This window comes from Chiroxiphia lanceolata, chromosome 13 (assembly GCF_009829145.1).
Source record: "Chiroxiphia lanceolata isolate bChiLan1 chromosome 13, bChiLan1.pri, whole genome shotgun sequence".
NCBI classification, from domain to species: domain Eukaryota; kingdom Metazoa; phylum Chordata; class Aves; order Passeriformes; family Pipridae; genus Chiroxiphia; species Chiroxiphia lanceolata.
The window spans coordinates 3,121,071-3,135,676 of record NC_045649.1 but is presented as its reverse complement, the minus strand read 5'-3'; the positions used below and the strand labels follow the sequence as shown (position 1 = coordinate 3,135,676).

The 14,606-nt window shown below is 51.7% G+C and overlaps 1 protein-coding gene across 2 annotated transcripts; it reads left to right on the top strand.

Moving 5' to 3' along the window:
- The first annotated feature begins 4,330 nt into the window (after positions 1-4,330).
- CFAP20 (cilia and flagella associated protein 20) lies at positions 4,331-14,025 on the top strand. 2 transcript variants are annotated; one of them, XM_032701473.1, is made up of 6 exons: positions 4,331-4,500; positions 9,834-9,913; positions 10,977-11,088; positions 11,431-11,619; positions 12,725-12,835; positions 13,724-14,025. In XM_032701473.1, exons 1-6 carry the CDS (start codon positions 4,417-4,419, stop codon positions 13,727-13,729), a joined length of 582 nt encoding a protein of 193 aa, XP_032557364.1. In that variant the 5' UTR covers positions 4,331-4,416; the 3' UTR covers positions 13,730-14,025. The 2 variants fall into 2 exon arrangements, with proteins under 2 accessions (XP_032557364.1, XP_032557363.1); XM_032701472.1 differs by lacking the exon at positions 13,724-14,025 and having other exon boundaries at positions 12,725-12,844.
- Positions 14,026-14,606: the final 581 nt, after the last annotated feature.

Below are 14,606 nucleotides of genomic sequence, written 5' to 3'. Positions count from 1 at the left end.
GTTCCTCCTTTGGAGGTGTCTCTCCTTAGGCCCCACACTCTTATGGAGGTGCCTGCCTGGGTGGTGGCCTGAGTGCTAATGTTGATACCTGCTTTTCCTGTCCTGGGAGGGCTTGAGCATGGCTCTGTCTCTGTACCACTGGAGCTCCCATCTCTTTCTCTTTCTTGGTCTGAGGCTCTCCTTCCCAACACCATCACTGCAAAGCCCTGAGCTTGGAGCTCCTGCCCATGGGCCTCTGCATTGCAGGAGTTCCCCTCAGATGTTGTGCTTCACGGGCAGCTCTTGAGAGAGTCTGGCTGCAGTGCTGGTGGTTTGGCTAGGCTGGGCTCTGGTTTTAGATGTTAATGGACAGCTTGAAACTCTGGTCTAAAAGCTTCCAGCTGGAATCTGCGTGACTGTACACGGTCATTTCTCTTCTGTTGTCCCATTCCTTCACTGCTCATATGTTTTTCCCTACACAGTTTTTCCTATACTGAAGCTGCCCAGGCTAAGGGTACCTGAGGCAAGGCTTTTGCCTGGGAAAGAGAGACCTGTTGCTGGTTCCCAGGGAGGGGAGTTCAGGTAAGGTGAGTCATGGGCTCCTGCCAGCACAGAACCACATGGTGCTGCTCTCACCCAGCCCTGGGCACTGGCCAAAGTGGAAACCCAGGAGTGAGTCCTTGCACAAAGCCTGTGAGGGGTACAGGTGGAAATCTGTCCTGGTGTGTCACACCTGGAGATGTGCAAATGTGGGGCCAGATGTGGACATGGGCATCAGGTAAGTTCAACCTATTGATGCTGTAAGGCAGAGCTTGGTCCCTTGCCAAGGCACGGTGTAATGACAGCCCTGTTGTATCCAGGACTCTGCTGATCTCTGGCAAAGAAAGTCATCAAGACTTTCTTTGGCTAGTGTAGATCTGGCCAGTGGTGAGACCCTGTCCCTACAGGGAAGATCCCTTGCCAGAGTCCCCCTGAGGTTCACGGGCACTGGGCAGCAGTGCTGGGAGCTTGTGCTGAGCTGAGGTCCCTGCAGCATGGTGGCACATCCAAGCACTGTTGCTGCTTCATCCATCCATCCATCTCCTGACACTGTTGGGTCATGTTCCCCATTCCCACCTGCTGCCTGCTGCAGCCCACGTGCTCTCCAAGTCATCAGCTTGTGTCCAAAGGATGCTTCCGGAGACCCTTTTAACTGTTCTTTGTTAGAAATAAATTCTTTGCCTACTTGTTTTTGTCTCCACTTTGTCTGACATCAGAAAGGTTTTTCTCATTTTCATCCCTTGCTCCATTTGTTGCATGGGTGTTCCATGCAGTGGGGTCTCCTTCCCTGATTTTCTCTCCCAAATTGCTCCAGCACACGTTGGCACTACCTTCTTCTGCACCCACTGATGGTTACACCCTTGTTCTCTTCTGATCCCTTGCTCAGCAGCAGCTCAGCTTCCTCCTCCTTCTGCACTGCTCAGAGTTCAGCCAGTGTGAGATGCACAGCATTTCTCTGGGTTCCTTCAGCACCCAAAGTCACTTTTGGGCCTTGCCTCCCCTTGCATGTGGTGGCTTTGGATCTCCTGCCCGATCTTCTTTTTAGTTTCCTCATTACAGCTGCCCTTCATCCAGTGCTGCTCCTGCAGGAAAATCCAGGCTGGAGTCATCTGGACAAATCAGGTCCTCACACTCCTTGCAGGAGTCATTGCTTTGTTCTTGGTTTTGCCATGCTCTGAAGGCTTTTGGCTCACAGAGGAACTGACTGAATTCCATGCTGGTTTTACTGGTCCAAGCACTGTCCTTGGATCTGGCCCAGCCCCAGGCATCTGCTCTCCAGCGATGGCCTCAGCCAAGAGGGTGTTGGCGTGGGTTAGGATTTCCCAGTGAACCTGGACTGTGTGCTCCAGGGCAAGCACAGACTTGGTGATACTGGAGAGACCTGCTACATTTTGCTCTGCACCCAGCAGTGGGAAACTTCAGAGGAGCAACATTTCTGAAGCTTCCTGAAGATCTCATTCCTCTGAAGGCATCAGATTGCTGGCAAGTCTGAAGGGCAGGAAATATTTTAGTGGGCAGTTATTTCTGGAGCTGGCAACCTCTGCTCACTTCTGGGACCACATTATTCTGTTAGGATGGGCCTTTTCCTCCATCTGCTCCCCAAAATCCAATCCCTCTACATTCTGGGAATTGGGATGATGTACCGTGCCAGCATCTTCCTTCTGATCTTCCAGGTGGATAATATCAGTGTGTGAATCTCTCTGAAATACATCTTGGGGAGGCCTTTTCCCAAATGCCAGCCCCAACCACTGATACGAGTTAGTGATTTACAGGCCTCTCTGTCTCTGCCCTCTTCTTTAGCCCACATATGCCCAGGGAAGGAGGAGAGGCAATGGGTATTTTGTGAAAATTAATTGAGAAACAGGGAAAATTTGAAACCACAACATATTTCTGCGTGCAGCAAAACATGACGTTGAAGTGGTAAGTGGAGAGCGTGTGAACGAGCCGGCTGTTCAGGAATGGCAGCTGGATATTTGTCCCAGTTGTCTCTTACCATCTGATTAAGGGAACAAGTAATTTCATCGTGCCATATAAAGTGTACTCTAACCCACTGACTAAATATAGCTGATCATTTCTAACTAATGCCTTGTTTGTGAGAGGAATTGTCAAGGAAGGAGAAAGCTGTTAACCTGGGTACTGGGAGGGATTGAGCCCTTGGGACAATCAGCATTTGTGGCCCAAGGGAGAGACAAAAGCAGACAATGTTGTTGTCATTGGGATTTGGATGGGACATTAGTTAGCAGCAAGGGCTACACAGGAGAAGCCTAGAGTTAACCTGAAGAACCAAAAAGCTGATACAAGATGGTAATTTTTGTGCTGTTTACTGTCTGTACATTGAAAATAGATTGGACAGGTGTTATTACAGCAGGAAGAAATGTAATATGTGTCAGTTTAAAAATGTAATTTCTAGCCCCAGCTGTTCCTCTTAAGCCTCTTCAGCTGTGCAAGGCCCCATCTCTACTCAAAGACATTCTCACATCAGTAAATCAGCCCCCACCTCAGTATTGCCAGGGTTCTGTATCTTATCCCTGCCTGACTTAGAGCAGCAAGTAGATGCGGGAGGTTGTGCACAGGTGGAGCTTTCCTGCTCCTTCCTTGTGCTGTGTCTAGTCTGCCTGGTGATTGGTATCTCTGGTATCTGTCAGCTAGTGCAGAATCTGGCCCATTTTCACGTAGAAACGAAGCAGTTCTGGCCTGAAATGCTGTCTGAGGAATTCCACCATGACAGCAAGCACGATGCCATTCTAGGACAACCTCCTGCACCAGCTGATGCTCAGGAGGCTCCTCAGGGAGGCACGGGATTCCAGACATCCCAGTGGTTTCTGACCTAGCAAGGCAGCAGACTCCAGCACCAGCACATCCCTGTGAGTGCAATATTAGTGTGTGGCACAGAGAGCTCCAAGCACATGGCTGCAGCCAGCTCCAGCCTGGATGGCACCGGAGGACTGGGAAATGGCTTGATGGAGAGTGGTTGGGATGTCCCCACCACCACTGTGTGACCGAAACATCCTTCCCTTCCACTCCCGTCAACTGTGTTTGCCTTTCCCTTGGCCACAGAGGTACAGGAAAGGGCCTGATCCTGTCTTGGAAGACACGAGTCAGGAAACAGCTTGGGAGGGACAGGAGCTGCTTTCCGGAACTCTCACTTCGCCGTAGTGCTCCCCAAAAACGCAGGTCCACAGGGGCAGGGCTAAGCTTTGGGCAGTGAGCTTTGGCCACTCCTGTTTTAATGGAACTGCTGGCATCACACAGGAATTCCAACTGGTCTGTGTACCTGCTGCTGCTCACGGGCTGCTCCCAGCAGCACCAGGACTGGGAGGGAGGGCAGGATGCGTCACCTGCTGGGGCACAAGTGAAGGTTGGGCATCTGGGAATTAGTGGGGCTAAAGGAAGCAACAAAGTGGAACCAGCACCATCCAGACGCTTCCGTCTCGTAAAACCAGCACAGGGAGAAATGGAACCCCTCAGAATAAAGCGCAGAGCGAAGGCTGAGGAACACTTAAAGGGCAAAGAGCATCCTTGGGAACAGCAAACCACAGCGTTGCCTTTGGACTGAGGGTCGTGAATTGCAGGGGGAGAACTGGGATGTTTTAGCAGTGCCCCCACACAAGGCCCAGGGGCTCAGGATACGTGGCACCAGCCACAGCCGACCGGGCACGGCTGTGCGGCTTGGAACGGGCTCGGCTCCAGCAACTCTGCCGAGTGAATGGAGGACAGGCCCGCGGCCGGCGCCCCGGTTGCCATGGCAGCGCCGCCACAACGCCGTCACCCGGGAAGTGGATCCGGGGCCGCCCAAAGTAGTTCCTCGGTGACGGCGGCGGCGCCGCGGCGCGGAGGGATCCGCCGTGTCCTGGCAGAGCGGCGGCCGCGGCCCGGCCCGGCCCGCCCGGCCCCGGCATGTTCAAGAACACCTTCCAGAGCGGGTTCCTCTCCGTGCTCTACAGCATCGGCAGCAAACCGCTGCAGATCTGGGACAAGAAGGTGAGTCGGCGGCGCCCGGGCAGCGGAGCGGCCCGGGGAGCGGAGAGGCCGCTCGCCTCCGCCTCCCGGGGCAGGCCCGGGGCCGCCGGGAACGACCAGGGGGGCTCCGGGCACCCGTGAGGCCGCTCTCGGGAGCCCGCCCGGGCCTGAGCTACAGCGGCCGGGTGACCGGGACCCCCCCGGGAACGGGTTACAGGCGCGGTGTCTTTTGGAGGGCATGTGTTATTAGAAGAGTATTTTCTAAAATAAAATACTCTTATAAGGGTATAAGAGGCTCAGGAGTGACGTTATCGCTCTCTGCAGCTACCTGAAAGGAGTTCGTAGCCAGGTGGGGGTTTGTCTCTTCTCCCCGTCAGCCAGCCACAGGATGAGAGAGCATGGCCTCAGGCTGTGCCAGGGCAGGTTTGGGTTGGAATTCGGGAGGAATTTCTTCACAGAAAGGGCGATTAGGCACTGGAATGGGCTGCCCAGGGAGGTGGTGGATCACGGTCCCTGGAGGTGTTCAAGGAACGTGGCACTTGCTGCCATGGTCTGGTGGATGACTGACGTGGTGGCATTCGGTCATAGGTTGGACTGGATGATCTCAAAGTCTTTTCCAACCTAATTGAGTCTGTGTTTCTATGGTTCCGTGCTGGGCAGAAGAGCCAGCGCCGTGTCAGGAGCTGCAGCAACCGTAAGAGGCTACAGGAGTGTCCAGCACTGGCCATAGGCAGCGGGATGCCAGAGCCCCTTGGCTGCGAGTGGCAGCTCCTCCATAGCAGCTGCTGGGGCCAGGGTGGGGGTCTGCTCTGCTGCGTGACCCACCTTCCAAACAGGCTTGCCAAAGGCATGCAGAGATGGGCTGCGTGGCAGCTTTTAGGGTGTAGGAGAAGTGAACACGTCTCATCTGTTTGTTTCTCCCTCCTGTCACTCTCTAGAGTGGTTCTGCTGAGGCTCCCCTGCCTTTTCCAGGGCATCTCACATCAAGGAGCCCTCATCAGGTGTTGAGACCTGTTGCTTCCCCTCTTCACAAACCACCCCTGGTTGTGTTGCTGCCTACTTTTGTTACACTCTTTGAGAGCGAGGCTACAATCTGTATTTGGTTACTTGTGCTTGAGTCTAAGCTGAGTTTCTTGTGGGTTTGGTGGGGACAAAAGCCTCCAAGGCGTCTCAGACAGCAGTGGTGGTGGACACGAGTGGGCTCCTGTGAGCATTTACAAGTCATGGGATGGGGGACAGGCAGCACAGACCCATCTTGTTTCCCATCAGTGGGTACCCCCACAGCTTTCTGAAGAACTGGGGTGCCTCACACAGCCTGGCTGTGTGCATGTGTTTTGCATGAATGTTCGTGACTTTAGAAAAGGGTCAACAGCTTGTTTGGCTGGCGTGAGGACAGGACACATTAAAGACTCTTAGACAAAGGGATGTGGCGTGGCCTCCAGACTGGATAAGCCATGATCAGTCTGGGCTGACCCTGCTTGGAGGTGGAGGTTGGACTGGAGATGTCCTGAGGCACCTTCCCACGTGAATTGTCCTGTGCAGGGTGACACCCTTGCAATCGTGAGGATGAGTGGCTGGTGGGAGCTCTGCTTGCAGGGTGGATGTCAGCAGTGATCCGTTCAGCTGCAGTAGTCACTGGATTGGCCTGAAAACACTGATGAAAAATTAGGACTGCTGTTCCAGAGAACAGCAGCTGGGTGTACAGGCTGTTTCCGTTGCTGGCTGTAGGGCTTGTGTGTGGCTGGGCTCACCTGGCACTGCCCTGTGGCAGCCCTGCAACCTCAGGAACAGCAGGGCTGTGTGCAGGTGCTCTTCCTGTCCTGAGGAAGCACAGCCAGCTTCGATGTGCTTGTGAGGATTGCCCTACTCTGTTCAGAGGTGCTGAAATACCCCTGTCATTTTGGTGAGAATTGGAAATGGGATTTGATGTTCTCCCATGTCTTAGGTGAATGCCCTAGATTACTGGATTCATAGCTGTCCTAATGTAGGCTTTCTTTGCAAAAAATACCAGCAGACTGTGATTTCTATTTTTGGGGGGTCTTAGGGAATCTCAAGCTTTTGTGACATGGGGAAAACCATTAATTTTTCAGCCTTAGTAGGATGTGCCCTGCTTGTGCTGATGGAGACAGTGTGAAGTAGAAGCTTCTTCATTTGATATAGGTGTAGAAATGGGGCACTGGAAGCCTTTCCTTGTTGTGAGCACTTGTAAATTCCCTGTAAGTAGTAGGATACACTCCTTGCCTTCTCTGCCTTCTCCCTCAGGGGCTGTGGGTAAGCCCTAGGCATGCCTTGGCTGCAAACTCTGCTAAGCCTAACCAGTTTTGGCCTCCAGTATCCTGTCTCAGGAGACTCTGGCAGGACAGAAGTGTCCAGGCCTTGGAAAGAGCACAGTGACTGTCCTGCTGTCCCTACAGGCAGAAGTTCCTCCTTCAGCCTTATCTGCAGAGAGTCAATAACTGCTGGGCTGTGCTCTCCTGCCTTCCAGTGCTGTGCTCTGCCTTCCAGTGCTGCATGTACCTGGTTTGGAGGCCTGTTTTCAAGGTGTTTTCTGTTTGCATTCCAGCACTTCGTTGTTCAGAGGCCTTTGTTTAGGTGTCCTGCCACCACGACCCTTCTGTTGTGTGGAGACACTGACCAGTCTCCAGATGACTTGCTGGAACCTTCATGTAGAGCAGATGGGAATGGTTCGATGAAACTTGTCAAACCCATTGATCCTCTTGCTAATATCTCCATATTCCTTCTGCTGGCACGTTGACACAGAGCATTTAGTGATTCCAGGTGCTGCTGGGAGGACACAGGTCAGCGCTCGATACCCATCTGAACATCAAGCGCACGCTCTGTCAGCGGGATGCAGGCAGCAGTTCCCTGGGAAGTGTGACCAGGATCAAGTCCCTGTGAGCGCTCTGGGGTCCTCTCCTGCTGCACTTCTCTGACTCATTAGTTTTTGTCCTGGCTGCCCCAGGTCTCAGCAGGTGCTGCTGGCTCCTCCCCAAACCGCTGTGCACCAAGAGCCAGGTTGTGTCGCTCCCGTGTTTGCTTATTTTGCCTCCTGAGGAGAGAGGTGGCACAAGGTGGCACAAGGGCCTCATGCCTGTTCTGGACCCACCACTGGCTTTGAGAAGCAGTGGCCTGTCCCGAGGTGAGGGTGTGCCTGTGGCAGGCTGGGTGATGGCTGGCTTGCTGTTGCCACCACAAGCCCATCGCCTGACGACGGGATGACTGGCAACGATGCGGGAGCAGCCTCGGACTGGACTGTGGGGTCCTGTCTGGGCCTGGGGAGGATTGCTCCTTGCTGCTTTTCCTTTTGCCTTTGTTACATTTGAATAGTGTTGCTAGCAGCAACAGCAGCCTTGAGAATTATATATGTTCAGTCACAACTGTCGGTGAAGCTGCTACTCCCTCTAAACCCTGCAAGTTTTGAGGTTTGCATCTGAAAATCTTTTCCCATGTATCTTTAGACAGCAAGTACCTTTCCAGTTATCCTGATTCAGAGGATAGTAAGCATTTGAAGAACTTTTATTTTCTAACGGGGCTACTGCCCTTTTTTTCAGCTTAAAAGTCCATCTTCTTAGGCTTAAGATGTTTAGAAAATATTGGCCAAGTAGAAATGTTGAGTATTTTGTTTGGATTTCTAAAATTTTCTGAAATCTTATCTTTCTGAGCTTTTGTGAGGTAGGGGCAAGCCTGGCCCTGTTTTGTACTTATCTCCTCTCTTTTCTGCTGTCTTTCATCCCATTCCTGGTGCCACTGAGGAAGAGTTATCCCTTTTCATTGTCCCTGTGATCTGGGGAAGGAAAGACTTCACAGACTAAGGAAGAGGACCTAGATGCAGATAGAAACACTGCTGACTAATTGTTTTAAAGCATGTGTAGCTGTTTTCTCTATTATTGTCCTCTCCAGAGAAGCCCAAGGTGAACTCTCTCCCCTCTGTGGATCCATAAGCTCCACACAGCTTTGGTGAAAGCTGTCTTACGTGATGCAGAGGCAGGCTTTGTTGCACACTACTCTCACCTCCTTAGGCAAGGTTATTTCCCAGTGTTCATTCTGCATGCTGTATCCTTGTGGCTTCCAGGATTTAATTTCCCATATGCCAATCACTGCTTCAGATAGATTCACGTGGGGCTTCTGCTTCTGGTGATTTAAAAAACAAACAAACAAACATTTCAAAAGGCAGCTTGTCCAGACCTCGTTCAGTGGGTTTCTCCTTGCAGACCTATAAACCCATGGGAGTTGCACATGATGCAGTAGAGAAATAGGGTTATCCTGTAAGGATCCTCTCTGCAAACTTAGTGTTTTCTGGAATTATCTGAGCAGAGTTAAGAGCAGCCTGACAGGGTGAGCTGCACTCTCATGCTTAACAGAGCAGGCGGGTGATCCAGGCTGAGGTTCTTGAAACTGCTGAATGTAGAGACAGGCAGGTCCCTCTGAAGAAATGAATTTTGAAGATGAATTGCTAAACCTGTAAATCATTTCGTAGCTCATGACTGGAACCATCCCATTAGAAGCTTAATGTATCCTTTATATTAGCAGCAGTGATGGGTTCTAAAGAAATTAATTCATGGAGCCGGAAGGAGCATTGCAATTCGCTGATCCAGCACTGGGCGAGAGCAGAGGGCTTAATTAGCAAAAGTGCCTTTTAAATGGAGATAAATTTGATGGGAAGTGAGCTGCTTCATTAAAAAAAATAAATCCTCAGGCCCTGGGATTCAGCCATATTGCTTGTGGAGAAAAATGAATTTGTGTTGGCTCCTGGTTCCAGCCCTGGCCTCCCTGAGCTCTGTGGGGAGCTGGCTGCCTCCAGGAAGCCAAATCCCTGTGCCCCTCAGGAGAGCAGTGATGGCTCTGTGCTTCCATGTGCTGCAATTATGAAGGATTGTAACCAAGCTCCAATCTGGTCCAGCTCTTCCCCAAGGCAGTTGACCATGCCCAGCAGTAGAGACTAAGTCCCCTTGGTGACCAGTGGCTGGCTGGTGGCTCCCCTTGCTTGCCCCTCTATTGCTCGTGCTTGTTTTTACCCTTCATTCCACTCGAGTTTGATCTTGCTCTGACACTTTTATGTTTGTTTATTTGGGCCTCTAGCACAAGGCTTGAGTCCCTTGCGTTCACTGTAGCGTATTTGGAGAGATGAAAGTCTTGCACTCAGTGTACGTGCTGGGCCATAAACTCGTGCTTGGAGTCCTGGCACTCTGGGGCCGTGATCAAAGCCTTGGAAACAGCAAAGTCCAGGAGAATAGGAGCCAAGTGAATGTATATGAGTCCTCCTGGGATCTCTTTCCTCCTCTCAGTGGAGCTGTGTGTGCCTCTTGTTTCCCTCTCACGTAACGTCTGTGCTTTCTGCCCCGCTTTTGTTCCAGGTGCGCAATGGCCACATCAAGCGAATCACAGACAATGACATTCAGTCACTGGTGCTGGAGATTGAAGGAACAAATGTCAGGTAGGAGAAGGCATCTTCCTCTGTCCTGGTGTGTCCTGGGGGGATACCATTTGTCAGTGCCCACCAGACATCACCTTCAAACTCTACTGCAATCTCTTTGTCAGTAAATTGAAGGATCTGGGGTTAGAGCTCTGACACTCCTTTGTGACACTGTACCATGCATTTCCCTAGACGTGTTTGTAGAGCTCTCTCTCATCCTCAGTGGGCCTAAGGGATAAAAAATAAAGTCCCATTATTTTTCCGTCACTTGAAGGGAATAAAAGCTGTATTTGATACCCAGTCCTAGTCAGAGCTGCCAGTTACTGAGAAAGCAGCACTGCCTGCTGCATCTTCTCTTGTCTTGGGCCTGCTCTGCTGCTCTCCCCACGTGATGGCTGCTCTCCCTACGGCAGGAAGATCAAAGGGAGATTTATGAGGGGAGTTGCTTATGGTGCTTCACTTAGCAACCTCGTCTCCAGCGACCCGGGAGACAGACGCCAGCTCTGTGAGCGGGCTCAGAGTCTCCAAGGCTTCTCCAGGGGTGATTCAGAGCAGGGCGCTCCTTATAAGGGCAGTGGAGACTCCTCTCCTGCAGACAGGCTGAGCCAACGCTTCTCTTCCTCCAAGAAGTGTTGATAGAGAACTTGCCAGGCCTGACGTGTACTTCTGGGGCTCGTGACCTCTGTTTTACCAGCCATATAGAGCACACAGGGCCTCTGCTGTGCTCTGGAGGGCTCTACCTGTTCAGTCAAGGGTAGGAGGAGGCTGTGTTAAGAAACAGTGCTGACATGGCCTTGAAATTGAGGAGGTGAAGCTCTCTAGGAAGGGGTTTCATGCCCTGGGTGAGAAAAGTGGGATTTGAAATTCATTCTTCGTGCCATTTATCTTGTTCTGCTGCAGCTACCTCTGAATCTCTCCCTCCTGTTACAGGAAGCCCTGGTTGCTGCTGAGATCTTATGATCACAGTTATCCATTTCTGCCTGTCCTTCAAGGCTGCATTGGGCCAAGGGAGAGACTTGGGTTGCCTGAGGCTGTGCACTTTGTGCTGTATGAGATCCTAAGGTGTTTTTTTCTCTCCTCTCAGTACCACGTACATCACGTGCCCTGCTGACCCAAAGAAGACCCTGGGCATCAAACTACCTTTCCTAGTGATGATCATCAAGAACCTGAAAAAATACTTCACTTTTGAAGTGCAGGTGAGGAGTGTGCAGTGGGGAGGCCCCTCCAGGGACCAGTGAGGAAGGCGCCAGAGAGCCTGCAGTCTTGTGTTGGAACTTGTCCCAGGCAGTGAGTGATCCCCAAAACAGTTTTGCTTTCTTGGCCATGTGAATGTGTCAGGTCTTCTGCTATGGGGGCATCAGTCAGCTCACAAGCACATTGTTGCTGTTCCTGAAAATGCGTCTGTTTCCTGTGTTAAAATTCCTTCTGCTGTGAAGTGGAGGGGGTGGGAGTAGGAGAGCCCTCTGGAAGACGGGTAGAGCTGTCCTGGGGAGTCGGGGACCCCGATGCCTGGCTCAGCATTGCCTTGCTTGCCCCAGGTGCTGGATGATAAGAACGTGCGCCGGCGCTTCCGGGCGAGTAACTACCAGAGCACGACGCGGGTGAAGCCCTTCATCTGCACCATGCCCATGCGGCTGGACGACGGCTGGAACCAAATCCAGTTCAACCTGTCAGACTTCACGCGCCGTGCTTACGGCACAAATTACATCGAGACCCTCAGAGTTCAGGTAAGGCACGGGCATGTCCTGCCCACAGAAACCAATGGCTGGTCATCTCCCTTCTGGCTGGGACAGCAGTTTGGGAATCCAGGTTTAGCCGTTAGCGGTTCCTTTGCCAGCTCTGCTCTTTGCACAGCGCTGCAGAAAGGGAGCAAAGGCCCAATTGAGGCGTCACTTCACTGGACTAGACTGGGATGAAGGACCCCATTTCCTCTTGTTTCTCTGGCTGGCTGTTGGTTAGGGTAAGAGTTGCAGTTCCCTGTGACGTGCCATGGAGGTGGAGGTCTGCTGGGAATTAGCTGTGTACTGCCTTACTGTCCGGATACACCAGACAGTGACTGGCCAAATGGGAAAGACCCAGAGTGTACTAACTGTACATATCCTTGCTCAGGCTTGTTTCCTAATGGTAGTAGAGTGGCCCTGCCTTCAGTGAGCCCCTTGTACCAGAGCTGATGCAGCGTTTGTTCCTGCTGAGGATGTAGAACTTGTTCCATATGCTAGGGATTCACATTTGCTCTGTCCAGTGGAGTGTGCTATTTTGAGGAATGCCCGTGTGCGGAGCACGCCTGTTCCTTAGTATGAGGGGATTGCTGCAGTTCCTTACAGGACTGCCCAGAAGTGTACAGACAGTCAGGTGGGATTTGTCTGCCTTCTCACATACCCATGATGGGGACTGGAGAGACTCCTTCACTGCCAACTGATAGTGGAGGCAGCGCAGACTGGACAGGCTCATTCCTGACCTTAGGCAGGCCCTGAAGTAGGAGTGTTAAAAATGCAGCAGGCTGAGGCTGTGGGTGTTCTGGCAAATGCTGATACCAGTGAAACAGAGGTGGGTTTGCAGCAAAGAATCCCCTTAGCAACTAAGGCAGATCTCAGTTGGCAGAGATGCCAGAGCTTGGCCAAATCTCTTGAGCCAGTTGTGCACTGCTGGAGAGAGCATCTAACGCAAAGCAGAGGGTACAGGCCAACATTTCTCTGCTGCCCTGTCAGATTCAGAGAGAAGCAGTGAGGTAGATGTCCAGCTGCTGAGCCAAGGAATCTATGTTGCTGCATGACAGCAAAGCTGGATGTGGAAAGAGCATATGGAAAATGCACTCTTTGTTTTGACTCTCAGATCCATGCCAACTGTCGCATCCGACGGGTGTATTTCTCTGACCGGCTGTACTCAGAGGATGAGCTCCCAGCTGAGTTCAAGCTGTATCTGCCTGTCCAGAACAAGGCCAAGGTGAGCTAGCTGTGGGCAAGGAGGGTGGGAGCAGCAGCTGGGCCAGACTAGCATTCCTCTTCCTCCTCCTGCTGCCTTCGCAATGCAGAGTTTCTTCTAGCAGCAGAGCTCTGGCCACCAGCCGGGGAGCACCTTCTCTATTGCCAGGGTGAGCAGTCTGTCAGGGGTGCTTTGCTGGGTAGCTTTCCTGCCAAACACATGGAAATTGTCATTCCCATCTAGGAGCAGGGTGAGCTGTTCAACTGCTCCCCATGTCCTCCCTGTTCATGTTGAAGGACTCTGGGCAGGGTTGCAGCCTCCCGGCATCTCTCCAGAGCTTTCACCCGTGACTCAGCTCAGCAGCTTTGCTCTTCAGAGCAGCTGCAGCTCCACAGTTGTCTTCCAGGAGAGATGCTGTTTGTGTCCCTCTAGCCCAAACTGAGTCCCCTCTGATCTTTCCCCTGCCCAGTGCAGACAGTGGTGCCATGAGGTGGGAAGGGGACAGACAAGGCCATGACTGCCCATCAGGAGGAGATGCCAAGCTCTGCTCCTGCAGTGATGGGAGAGGAGTGAACATGCTGGCATATTGGCAGTAATATTGAGACTTGTGAAGGAAGCACCTTATTTGCCAGGGCCAGCCTGTCCCAATGCAGGCCCAGGAATCTTTTAGCAGAGAAGATCCCTGGGCAAAACTTTAAGCTGCTGAGGGAGGATGTTTGGGGCTGATCTTAGTGGGAGGTAGAAGGCAGTGCTAACTGTAGGTAACACCTCTGGGGAACCTGTCACTGCCTTCTGGGCTGTAGCAGCCTCCCAGAGGTGTCTGGGGAGTGCTTGGAGCCCTCCCAGTACCGTTGTCTTGGTGCTGCCAAGTCTAGTAAGTGTCTCCTTTCTTCTCCCTGCTCTGTCCAGCAATAACACCATGTTGGGAAGAGATGTTGTTGGCGTGCGAGTTGTACAGAGTCAGAGTTTTCCTGGCTGTTCCTAAAGTGCTGAGCCTAAACACTGCAGGTGGCCTGGTACCCAATCTTGTCTTGCTCAAAGTGGCCACTGTGCCTCCAAAGAGGGGATTCAGCAGGAATTACGGAGTTAAGTGTACCCTCTTAAAGTTACCAATTTTATTTTTTATTTCCTTGTTTTCCGTCTCTTATATATGCTCTAAATATGGATGTAATACTTGTTCTTGAAAAGTTATTAAACATTTGACTCTGTAAGTCTGCTTCTGGCTTCTTCCTCCTTTGGTGGATCCTTTAACTTGCACATTAGTGCTTCAGAAAGTGCTGAAGAATTTAAGAACCCAGATGTTAGAATTTGCCTCTCAATTTGACTTTGATCAGCAGCCTCCCTGTTTAAGGGATAGCACACATGGGAACAGCAGCAATCTGGAGAGAGGAAAAATGGTGGGATTTCCACAGAGAAGACAGAACCTGTCTCCAATCCATGAAGTTTGTGGTACTCCACCTATGACAAAAACTCAAGCTGTTCACTCTTAGTACATGGAAATGGGTTTTTCCTTCCCTTATTACTGGAAACCATTTTCCCCAGTGGTGACAAATTAATCTTACCTGCCTGTTAGGGCACAGCTCTGTTGGCTGTGCAGTTACCAATTCATTCCAGCTCTCAACCAAGCCTTTAGCAGCTGCTTACAGCAAGAGGCACACAATAGTCTTCCAACTGCCAAATTGTCCCTTTCCCTGGGGATCAAAGGGGAGGTTTAGCAAAGCAGCATTAACAGGAGCCGGAAGTCTTTTCCTGTGCTGACGCTGCCCTTCCCTGCCTCAAACCAATCTGCTTT